Source organism: Pocillopora verrucosa, chromosome 7 (genome assembly GCF_036669915.1).
Source record: "Pocillopora verrucosa isolate sample1 chromosome 7, ASM3666991v2, whole genome shotgun sequence".
Lineage (NCBI taxonomy): Eukaryota > Metazoa > Cnidaria > Anthozoa > Scleractinia > Pocilloporidae > Pocillopora > Pocillopora verrucosa.
In genome coordinates, this window is record NC_089318.1 from 12371930 (window position 1) to 12384338 (window position 12409).

At 39.4% G+C, this 12409-nt stretch overlaps 1 protein-coding gene across 2 annotated transcripts; it reads right to left on the reverse strand.

Annotated features, from left to right (window-relative positions):
* Positions 1 to 836: 836 nt before the first annotated feature.
* Positions 837 to 8227, reverse strand: LOC131775784 (polycystin-1-like protein 2). Of its 2 annotated transcripts, XM_066169483.1 has the most exons (5): positions 8153 to 8227; positions 5897 to 6981; positions 5237 to 5480; positions 4047 to 4215; positions 3069 to 3204 (listed from the first exon to the last, which is right to left on the reverse strand). In XM_066169483.1, the coding sequence occupies exons 1-4, from the start codon at positions 8210 to 8212 to the stop codon at positions 4156 to 4158; spliced, it is 1449 nt and encodes a 482-aa protein (XP_066025580.1). In that variant the 5' UTR covers positions 8213 to 8227; the 3' UTR covers positions 3069 to 3204; positions 4047 to 4155. The 2 variants fall into 2 exon arrangements, with proteins under 2 accessions (XP_058947896.2, XP_066025580.1); XM_059091913.2 differs by lacking the exons at positions 5897 to 6981; positions 8153 to 8227 and having other exon boundaries at positions 837 to 3204; positions 5237 to 5377.
* Between the last annotated feature and the right edge of the window lie 4182 nt (positions 8228 to 12409).

Genomic DNA, 12409 nt, shown 5'->3' on the forward strand with positions numbered 1-12409 from the left:
TTTCCTTTTCTTTCTTATGCATGCTGGTTCCCTGATCTTTTTCTTTACCTTTTCCCTTTTGGACGTCAACCTGCTATGTTATTTGAATAAAAGGGGTGCTGCGTCGGTGGGAGAGTATAACAAGGCAATTTGGTATTTTCAAAAGCAAAAGTTCCAGGTTAGTCATTAGTTTGTACTGAACTTCTGACCAAAAAGTTGCCTATGTTTTTTTTCGCGTTTGAATGAAATCACTGGGGATGGCGAAAATATAATACTAGTCTTTGACTCGTTTTGAAGTTGTTTAAAGTTTTAACGAATGATAGATTTTAACTGTGTGTTTGTGAGGGTGAAACGTGAGAGTGAATATAGTATGGGGTCGGTATTTTCCTTTTGTGTCGTTTGTAGTGCTGACTGCGTTTGATTCGACGGAAAAGTCAGACTCATCACTCCATAAATGTCCAAGTCTGAGAAACTGCAGAAAATGTAGTGACGGCTATTTTTTTTCTGGATCTTTCAACTACGCTCGCGCGCGATGCAAAACCTGTCTTTTCATTCATAACGTAGAGGAGACGACCTTGGGGATTCATTAAGATTACTAATCACTTCGCGTGCAAATCTCCCAATATCATTTACTATGTAACTTGCACCTTTTGCAAAAAAGTTATACATTGGTGAAACAGGAAGACGACTAGGTGACAGATTCCGGGAACACCCTCGCGACATAAAAAAATATGACAAGGACGTAAACTTTAGAACAAATACGTAACTTTTGAATCGCACTCTACCCCACAGTATCAACGAAGGCTTTTCATTCAAATTATTTATTCTTGTTTTTCTCGTTATCATGTTCCCACCAATAGCGTAACTCCATTATCTGCCAAAAATACGATGATTGGTCATTTAGTTGGTCAACCTTTATTTGCTGTGTTACATTAGGGAGAAACCGCTTTCTCTTTCTGAATTAACTGATGACAAACCTCTCCGGCTCGGCCTCGCCACTCTTTTCAATGGCTCCGCCACTTGACGCTTCAAAGCGCATACAAAACCGCCAGCAATGCAGGCTGTAACAATTTGGCACAGTTGAACTCGTTCATCGAGGATGGGCTACCTGTGTCCGTACTTGTTTTCGAGTGATGGTAGAAGGATAATCTTTCCGTCTGCTATTACACGTTCTATTTTCTCTCTGCGCCTCGTGCCTCTCGTTCGTGCCGAAGCTGCTACATCATAAATACAATAATTTTTCTTTTCAACTAATTAAAAGCCGATAAAAATCAATTGATGCCCTTAGAACCACCCCAAAACTATGAAAATGACACCTACTCACTGTATCACTGAGGAGATAATTGCATTGGAGCTAAAACAATCATAATTTCAGCTGCTTCCAACAAAAAGCACTAATTTCAGTCGTAAAATTAACTTGATTTTTGTTTTACTTGGAATGGAGAGGCAAGTCGCTCTCCTGCTTCAAAAGAACATTACTGTCAAAACTAAATGACACTGAATTTATATATATTAACATGATCCAGATAATTTTCGCAGAGATTTTTTGTTAAGTTCAACAGGTGTTCGCACATTTAAAAGGCGTCTGTTCGTATTTAGTTTCTAAATATATCTGCGAAGGCGTGGTCGGTCGATTTACCATTTGTTTGCAATCCTGTATCATTTCTTTCATTGTGAATTTCGAAGGAATGCCGTCCTCTTCCACTACAACTTCTCTCTCGGGATTGTCAAGAGTTTCTTCTTGTCTCATAATTCCTCCATCTTCTTGGTGAGAGGACGGTGTTTTGCTGTCAGAACCTGGTTCACTGTTAACCAACTTAGACTGTGTTTGGCAAGGAGATGTATACACCATTCGAACTTTCTGCAAAAGTTCTGTTGGAAAGGTGTCCTCTGACAATACCAACAGTCTATGATCGATCTCTGTAAGACATTTCTTAACATAGGCGCACCCATCTTCAAAGGTCGTTCTTTCGCAGTAAAGTTTCTTGGGTTTTTTCCAGCCAAATAAATTAGAAATGCTTCGAAATAAATAACTAATCATAAATTCGGCCAAGTCGAGCTCATCTGCCACAGAATCTAAATTATCCTTAACCTCCTCCAAAGCGCAGTTCAAAATGACGATGATAAGATTGAGGAAAAAGACAGTCATAGTGCAAATGTAAAGGCTGGAAAACAAAAAGGAAAGAAAAGGGTTTACTTTTGCCATTTGAAAAGTAGGCATAGCCTTTCCGAGTAGGAATTCAAACTGAGCCACACAAGCACGGGGGAAACCGGAATAGGACTCCACAACAGATCCAAATGCCATCATACCAGACATGGCAAACGAACAGAAAATGATAATGAAAACGAACGAGAAGGACAACAGATATTTTCCAGCAAATCGAACTGTTATCGACAGAAATACTGTTTGCTTGCTAAAGCGTAGGAGTCTCAGCAGCTTAACTGTCGCCAGAAAGATGACGATGGACAGAGCGGCAGTTTCAAAGTGCATCAAACGTAAAGGTTTGTGGAAGCCGACCATGGCATAAATGTTCTTCTGGAGTTCCTTTATGATGTCTTCCATGGCCTTCTCTCGAATGATGTGAAGAACTACAGATGTTATAGAAGTAATGATGAGAGCAAGAATAAGCCAGTTCCAAATTTTTTTGAGGTATGACTTTCTTTGACGGTACATTTTGACCACTTGTACTACACTGAAGGCAATGATCATGATCAGGAGAAGAAGACGACATAGTAAGACAAGCTGCACTAAACCAGTCTCTGTTCCATACAAGTTCAACATTTGCACACTTACGTACTTGAAAACACCACCTGTTGGCAGGAATTCGAAGAAGTACTGTGCGACCACGAGGATGTTCATGTTACTGTTGAAAATGTTAAATTCCAAGACGACAGCTCGAGTTCGCCGATCGATCCAGCTGTTCTCATTTAATTTCTTCATAACGTTTCTTGCTGTTTGCAAGTCGTAGCCTAGATCGGCAACATAACCACCTCCTCCATACGTTCCTCGAGGGGTTACTTTCGGTAAATTATTTATTTCTTCTGAGGTATGATACCGCCAAGGCTTTGGACATAATATATCGAACGAAGAACGTGAAACGTTAGTTGGGGGAAGTTTCCATTTCGGGAGGTACATTGGTGTTTTATCTTCGCAGCAAATGGCATAGTTAGGATAGCAAACTTCAGTAACGTTATAGATTTCCACGAGTATCTTTGGACAAGAGACTGTCGATCAAAACATGCACCAAGGTTACTACATTAAGCACAAACAGAAGTAAATTCAACGCTTATAGGAGAGCAAATGCAAAAAATAATCCTCATCGCGGGTTTTGACAAACATGTTCCTCTTAAAGCCCCAAATTTTGTATCAGAGCAATCCAAACTTGCCTGAGTTACTTTCATGCGCCTTTCAATAACATGCTGACGTTGACCAAACGGAATCTGCGATTTTATTTTTTGCTGCCGCTAATGACCGCAATAATTATCTAAAAGCAATAACAAAAAAAAACATGGATCGAAATCCTCCTTTCAATAACCTGAAAAACGATCGTTGAACCCGTGAAACAGCGCATATTTTTGAGGGCCTTGATATTGTTATTTTTAATGAGGATATTAAGGGCAAATTTTCGTTGAAAACAAACTTAGATCCTAGGGTTGAACCCTTTGAAAAACTAAGAAGTAACAACGTAGATCCCAACCCCAAATTTCCAGCACTTCGGCTTCCTCTACATTATTTTCTATTTTTCAAATGTAGGGCCCTTAGCAGAAAGAAGGTGCCTTGTTTTAATATCACCATTGCCATGTGATATTTATCCTGGAAAGGAAAGCTTATAGCCCTATACACTTTGGTGCCGAAGCCTAGGCACAAAAAACATCGATAAATGAAAAGATGTGTGGAAAGCTAACTGAGTAACAAAACTAAACTACCAAAGTTAAAAAAAACTAGAAGAACACGAACAAAACCAAAACTGTAACTCGTTGTCCTTGAAATAGCTGGCTTGATTGACAAATGAGCAGTGGAAAGTAACGTGGGGCAGTGGAAAAATAATATTTTACACCACGCTTACCTCTTACGATCCTCAGTTGTCTGATCCTTGGCATGCCAATCAAAACAGAGCTCTTGTCACTGATGTACATCTCGTTGCTGTCCTTATCGCCGTTGTACCAATGGGATGTCTACATAGCAGGAGCATAAATGTTAATCAACCACGTCCACAATCCCAACGCCTCATGTACCTAAAAATATTCCCCCCCCCCCCATAAAGTGTTATTGATTAACATGTAACTGTAAACTGGTAAACTGTGAATATATTACCTTATTTTTTTCTCAGTTCGTGAGCGGGCGGTATTTTACAAATCTTGCAATCTGATTGTTTCCGAGAGCGGGCAGTATTCTCCTCATCCGGCCCCCTCACAGCGCGCGGTATCCGAAAAAATGTTTCGAAGTTTTCTTGGAAGCCTTTTAAATCACCTTTAAATACCATTACGCAAATAAATATGTTTTGATGAAACCTCTCTCTTTCATCTGCATTGCCCTTGTTTTCTCTACAATCTACTCGCTCATAAATTGTTCCGTTTATGGAGAATCTTGCCGTAATTACAGCCCTTTATCATTCAGGTTCTTTTCAGAGCCATTTGTTAGGTTTAAAAAAAAAATAAAAATGTTATTCACCAGCCACGATCGGTCCGTATTGTGAAAAACTGTGCCCTCTGTCTCGTGTACCGCCCGAGGCCGTATCCAAGACCTCGGACACAGTTTTTTCCAATACGGACCTCTCGTCTGGTGAATAACACATATATATATATATATGGCATTTAAAACTTCCACTACCTAAACGCAAATTCACAATTGCTTATCATAATTACTAGATCCTTCTTATCTAAATGCGTCATTTTTTTGATAGACGGTCCCACAGGTCACAGAGGTTCTTAACTAAATCAGTTGCGAGGGAACTAGGATCATAAGATTGCTGAGTTCCTTATTTAATAACAGAAGAATAACAGAAGTACCCAACAAAACTATTTTCTGCGATGCAAAATATTTTTCATGTTTCGTAGTCAGTGTCTTTTCTTGACAACGATTTCTACGTGATACTTTCAGATGAATTTGAAATTTAGGCCTCAGGAATTAATGTGCTCCATACAGTGTTTCAAAAATTTAAGCTCTGTCGCATGAAAACTGTAAATTCCGTTATAGATATGAATATAATCTTATATGATTAAAATATGTCAAATCATAATTGTAAGAATAACTTGCCTTTTCACTTCGAGGTAAAAGGGCCTTGACTTCTCTACCTATCAGATATTGGTGATAATCTTGGTTTCCATAACACACAATACCAAGTATCAACAAAAATGAAACAAAGGAAATCAAAGATTTGAATGCTGACATGGTTTTCTTCTCATTGACTCTGTCCTTTTTGTAACATTCCAGTTGCATGGCATCTGGTAAGGCTCCCTTAAAAATGTCAGGTGGTTCATCGTCCTCCACGGCCATGCAACTGCAATATAATGATAAGTTAGAAATTTTTGATGATCCCTAAGTATAATATTTTTCAAAGATCAAGGAAGAAGGGTTTTCGATCGTGTTGGCCTGAAACCAGATTGAGAGAAAAACTCGTATGAGCAAATCACAACAAATTAAATTTGAGCATGAACCAATGGATCAACAGCTTAAAAGACGCGAAAAATTTATCAAAGTAAGTGAGCATTGTCTTAGTTCTGCTCTTGATTGTGCAAGAATTCAGTGTCCTTGTATTGGAAACGACAGCTTTGTAGTCGTACTGCTATTTCGCTTTAAATGAACCCAAGTTCATTTTTGTACAAGAAAAGCTTACACTGATAGCATTATACCAGGCTCTTATGGTAGAGACAAGGAAATAGAGGTTTATTGGTATATTGGGGATTCTACGGCTACCTTTTCTTAGACGAGAGCTTCCCTTTTGTTCTATTTGCTCTGGTTATTATCATGGCGGCGGCAGCGGCTAGCATAACAAGACGCACAGGTTGAACCGCAAGGATGTCCATTGTTATGGACATCAGGATTGATGAAAGCCAATTATCAGCCGTCTCTTTACCCCACATAAGACTGTAGAAGAACACGACTGTGGCAGAGGTTATGGCAGTGGCCAAAGAAAGAAACCAAGCAACGTAAAGAAAAATATGGTGCAGGGGCTTGTTTCCATCGTCATCCACTTCCACGGAATCTTGATCTTCCTTTTCACTAGACTGATTGCAACAGTACTTGTCGAGTTTTGACCTGGAGTTTTTGAAGAGGGCAACAATGAGGAAATTGATGGGAGCTATTATCAAGCAGCTTTGAATCGTTATTATGATTTGCTTCATCGAAATCTTTAATGGACCAAGTTTGATTGTACTCTCCGTTGGTTCACCGCCCAAGTTAAAAAACATTGCATTGGCCAGCATGGCGTTGAATATGACGGACAAACAACAGGTGACGCGTTGAGTGCGTGTAAATGAATTTCCCGGCCGTTTAGAAACTAAAGACATCCATAAATGTTTTTCATACAGCGTACCAGACAGGCGCGCGCGAAATGCCTCTTGAAATTCAGGAAATGAGTTAGTGGTTTCGACCAACAACTTTCTAGCAATTTTTCCATCGTCCTTATCGGGAGAAAACCACTGATTGCATAAAAATTTCCATTTTTGACTCGTTTCTTGTTCTTTAACAACAATGTAGTCCAGGAACCAAGAAGGACTTTCTCCGGAATTGTCATGCCAAACATAAGCGTGGCTTAATGTTCCAAGGGATCCCGGTAGTGAGACAAGGTACTTGTTGACACTACCGCGGGAAAGTAGCAACCGAGAAGGATGAAGATCCCCACGCACAGTAATTGGTCTACTGTTGCCATGGCTACCGTAAAACACCATGGTAACTTCGGCTGTTGTACCACTATCTGACCACACACCTGTACTGATTGTGAGCTCATATTGGTGGACGAGAGGGGACTCCTCTGTTTCCAACAGAATCCTGGACCCATGCTAAAAAATGAAAGAATGGATTGGTAAAGTCTTATTTTCCTCTTGAACACAATAACACTGCCCGACTACAAATGTACGTGCTGTCTCAAAGTTTTTTGGGAAGTGGAGAACAATCTATATTCACGTGAGTTAGAAATAGATGAAACCCATACCATCTACCATTAGAGTAATTCTTATCTTTTCTTATCTTATCTCCAATCGTAGGCTAACCCCTGTCAGTGTTGCTTTACTGTACTACTTAATTTGACAGTGCGCTATCAAAGAGCATCAACAATTTAACTCTAATAGACAACAATCAATTAAGTGAAGCAGGAGGGTATTAGTTTCTCGTCGGTAGGAAGGACAGATCGGCTTGCACAGCCTTTTCATGAAGTTCTATACAGCGAAAATTATTTTTTTCTCCTCAAAAGAAATCTTCTTTGCTAACATTGCTTGGCAAAATCTCTGCAAATTCGTTTAGACATAAGGACAGACAACGTCCCCACCAACCTTGAGTAGTATCAAGAAGAACATTAGAAAACAGGACCTTAAGGAGCTTGCCAGTTAGTTTAAGTTTCAGCCACTCATTAATTCCTCTTCTAGAATCTAATTATCAAGTTTTCACAATCCCATAGATTTTTAATTGTAGATCGAGTCATAAAAGTTATATCCATATTCAGGTCTTCTCTTTTTGAGTTGTAGTTGTATACTTAAGTATACTGTACTACTTAATTTGACAGTGTGCTATCAAGGAGCATCAACAATTTAACTCTAATAAAAAACAATCAATTAAGTGAGCAGTAGGGTATTAGTTTCTCGTCGGTAGGAAGGACAGATCGGCTTGCACAACCTCGTCATGAAGTTTTATAGAGCGAAAATTATTTATTTCCCCTTAAAAGAAATCTTCTTTGATAACATTGTTTGGCAAAATCGCTGCAAATTCATAGATCGAGTCATAAAAGTTATATCCATATTCAGGTCTTCTATTTTTGAGCTGTAGTTGTATTTTTAGGTCTGTTTCTTAACTACATATTCTCTCCAATTAGTAGAGCTTAAAGCTTGACTTTGAGACCGAGATTCGAATGAAGTTTTAGTGCAAATGGGAAATTGTGGTTGTCTCCTATCTTAAGGTGTTGAAATTCTGTAAAAAAGGGGAGGATTTTGAAGAAAAAGCTACTGATTAAATCCTTACCTTAGCGAGATCTCTTCTATCCGCCCTCTTGGCGAAGACGAAGGCGATACAATACAACATGAACGTAAGAATGATCGTAAGCAGGACGCTAAAGTTATCAGTTTCGTCTAGGCGGCTGAGCTCTTTAAAAACGGTATCCATGTCAATTGGGTTGGGTGCTACTAAAAGGCCTCCACCGAACGATGTAAGGTGGTTACAGAGACAACGAAGACGATGCTTATTGGAAAGAGGTCCGACCTGGGGCGTGAAGGAATAACAATTTTAGTGATTATGGTTACTTTAACAAAGACATCAGAGGGTCATCGGTTGAGAGTATAGAGTAATCCAAAATTGCTTCTTTTTTTCTTTACTACGTTTTATGATTGGTATCAGAAATTCTAATCAATTATAAAGCATTCCATTGCCACAGTGCAACCAATTACGACCTTTGCATAAACATTTAACTCGCTTGACTCTGATCAAAACAATTTAGTAATTTCAAGTGTACATAAGTTTGGTTGAGTCTCTCTAATCTTATTTGGATGGGACATTTTTGAATAACACTTTACCATGTTGCACCTCAGCACCAGCCGAATACCAAACTACCGAAGAAGATTAGGACTGAGAGTAGCGTGAGAGTTAGATTTATTTGTCCTCGGCATACTTTTTCCAGAGGATTTACGAATAAAACGTTGATGAATTTTTCTAACTGTTTAATGCTCGGCATCGTTGTTGGGCCAATCTAAATTTAATCACACCGCAAGCCTCTTTATCTGAAATAAATTTAAACAGCATACCTTGCAGCCCTCCGTTAGCCATTTCTGTTCTTTATGTGACCAAAATCGGCAGCTGAGTTCATCAGAGACAAGTGTGTAGTTCACGCCAACGCGCGGATCATAAGCTGATAAAACTCCCAGAGGGGGTGGAGGGTCTTTTGTCTCGACACATGACCGTTTTTGCCTGTTGGTGCTAAAACAAGACCTCCGCATACGATGGGAATTGCTACCAGGGGAAGAGTGTTGGGTATAAAGGATCCCTACAAAATAAACTCCAGGTTTTTGTATTACTGCATTTGTCAAAAGCAGTTGATTTGGATGACGGCTGCAGTTATACTCTTCATCATCCCCATCGATTCTAAAGTTTCTCGTGCATGAAGAGTAGTCTGGGACAGTGAAATTCGCATCAAAATCATTCGTTGTTGGCTTGCTATCGTATTTCACCAAAACGTCGAAACTCCCCGAAGACTCCATTGTTATGAGGTATGAGGTTCGTTCGCGATTCACTTCAATTTTGTGATATTTGATGTTTCCTGACTTGATAAAGAATTTGTTTTCATGATCAAAGACAGAGTCATTTTCAGGTGAATTTCCATTGCCGTTGAGGAGTTCTATTCCTAGTTGTATGTCGTTGGTAAGGTTCCGCACATTAAGGACTTCGCCAGACTCTCTTCTTAAATCAACCTTAACAATATATGATGTGATGAATGACGAGGTGGTACTCCTGTTATAATAGTTGACTTTCGACGAAATTACCTGAGGCGGAAAAATGATCAATGTTGCTTTTAGCCTGAGTTTTTCGCATCAGCGAACTATTATTTCCCACAGAACGCATACAAAGCATAGCCATACAAATCTCCAAAAAATTCCAAGCTGCACTTTAATTTTTGAGCACGTCGAATGGATCGAATGCAAGCTCCTCTTCTATCTGTTAATAAGCTTTGCAAATGGCTCATCCTACTATTACCTTTTAGAGTCAGATTTCAGATCGCAAACCAAATATGATAAACATAACCATACCTCTATGTCAACGTACTCCCCAGTGTCAGCAAGCATGTCTCTCATATTTTGTGACTCAGGAAACTGAATGTGACACGTTTCTAAGGTAAGTACAGAACCTGCCACATGTTCTGGATGACGCCTTGCGACAAGAATCTCCAAAGATTCCGTTTTTATTACAGTTGGGTCCTCTCCGACAACTTTTCTCTTCACCACAGTCTGCAACATTCTATGCATAATTTCCATAGAAGCCTATATTGAAAAACCAAACATTAACGGAGCTGTAACCAACTGGAAGGGTTGTGGAGGTTTTAATTAACCTTAATCTCACAGAACTAAAGGAGTGGAGTTACAAGTATACCAGAATGGTTTGGTTTTTCTCGCTTTTGAACCCTTCAACCTCGAATACATACGAACGAATGAAAGGACAGGCAGAATGTAAATTAACTATCGTTCAAGAAAAACATTCAGTAAAACAGTCTTTCTCTCAAATGGACCGTGACTGAAAGTTTCACCATCTATACATTCAGTTTTTAGCCCTGATTATTTATTATTCATTTGGGTCTGGTTAGTGAAACCACAACACATCGCCTGTATCCTCTGAGTAAGAGGAGTTGATCGCAAAAATAGCGCGAAAGAAAAATGTGTTCGTCGAGGGAAAGAAAAAAGAACCGTCTCGCAGAGATTCACAAATTCTCTCGCCGGTTTTTTCGTTTGCCTCCTTTAACCGAAAGCCTTGATCAGGTTTTACAAAGATAACCCTCAAATCTTTCTTCCTTAGGGGCTATTAAGGAGGATAACCAAGGAGGGATAAGGATAGGAGAAAGCACAAAGAGTTCTGTGTCCATGTTGAAGAAGTTGTAAAGAAATTTACGCAACATTTACTCAGCCAGAGACTAAAACGCTATTGAGAAAAGAACGGGTGCTTGTTAATACTTACAGTTATGTTTAGGGAACTAGAGCCATTTATAACACCATTGTCACTAGATAAAACTTGAAGCTGTTTTCCTATAGAGTAAACCAGATTCTTCTCGGCTATGCGAGAATAAGGCACATCAAATGTATACCCTCTTGCACTGATATCGTCAAATAACTTTGTCATCTTCTGCACCATCTCCATTATAAGTTCCTGCCGATCGAGAGAAAGGTTTGGGTTTAGGATATAGGGCGTACCCAGGAGATATCATTTGACAGCTGTGTGCTGCAAACCTTGTTGTTTTTATAATGTGCATTAACTCTGTTATCATTCTGACTAGCTTCTTAGCTCAATTGCAACAAGGTCCACTGGGTCTTCATCCGTTTTTAAGTCTTGGCAACCAAGCTCAAAGGCACATTAGGCCCGAATAATAGAAAAAGTGAATTTTAACTTCATTGGTCGATTAAAGAGCGAAAGAGCAATGAAAAAGCTGAGCTCCCCCCAGCCCCAAGGTAATCTAAACCCTTTAAGTTTGGCCAAACTCTGGGCCTATAAGTAACATTCCCCCTGCATTCCGCAGGAAACGGCAATGTCAAAAGCTTCATGTGGTAAAATAGACTGTTTCTCTCTATGACTGCCTAAAAATGATAGTCAACCAAGCACATAGAGGCTCACTTAAGCCTTCTCAAATAGCAACTAAATTATTTCCACATATCTCCGAGTCATGTTCCATGCAGTGTCAACTCGTTCTTCACATAGAAAAATTCAAATGACACGCAAGTTTCTTGGAATATTGTTTCAGAGAAACCAGGTGCCTAGAACACTGTCTACAGAAGGGAATTCTGTTCCGTAACGTCTCCTCTCTTATTTGACGTGATCATCAATTCTAGCCGGTCAAAAGAAATTGGAGTGTAAGGCTTATCTATCTTAAGGAAATGAATTACCTCTAAAACTCAGGACATTATAATGTTCAGTGCATTTTTAAGGCCCTTAGTACAATATGGGTGGCATATGAATGAATTGTCAGCTAAAGCTGCGAAGGGGCAACATGGAAGAATGGAAAACATTGCATCAACAATACAATCGTGAAAATAGGACTAAGATGAAAGACTAACCATAGTATCCGCTGTGATCTCTGCTGGATCATTCATCGTAAGAGAAATAACAGAAGAGAGTTGAATGAGCTTCCTCAGGTCTCCGATATCTATCTTGCTCAAGGTCTTTACGATGAGGCTTTTGATCTAGAAAATAAGAACTTTATTCATACCGAGTGCTCATGAAGTGAGTCGTGCACACATCATACCAAGTGGATGTAACAAATAGGAAATACCCGATATGCAGCACAGAGGAACACTGTCGCACTAGAACCCTATCATTACGTTCAGTATATTGTGTCCAAAGTGACAGCCAATTAATGTATTTATTCTGAAACCCTTTTAGTTCGACAAGCATATTATTTTGACCCACGACCAATAGAAGAAAGAGTGCACCAGTAATTTTAGCCCGCCTATTTTGGAGTCTTTCAGCTGGAGATTACCTCGTTAAATATTGTCTACCTTTTAATGGACATCACTGCGTTTTTCCTAG

Coding starts and splice junctions, on each gene's coding strand:
- LOC131775784 (XM_059091913.2), bottom strand. CDS start 4,116: ATGTACATCAGTGACAAGAGCTCTGTTTTGATTGGCATGCCAAGGATC. Junction 3,205..4,046: donor ACAACTGAGGATCGTAAGAG/GTAAGCGTGGTG, acceptor TTTGATCGACAG/TCTCTTGTCCAAAGATACTC.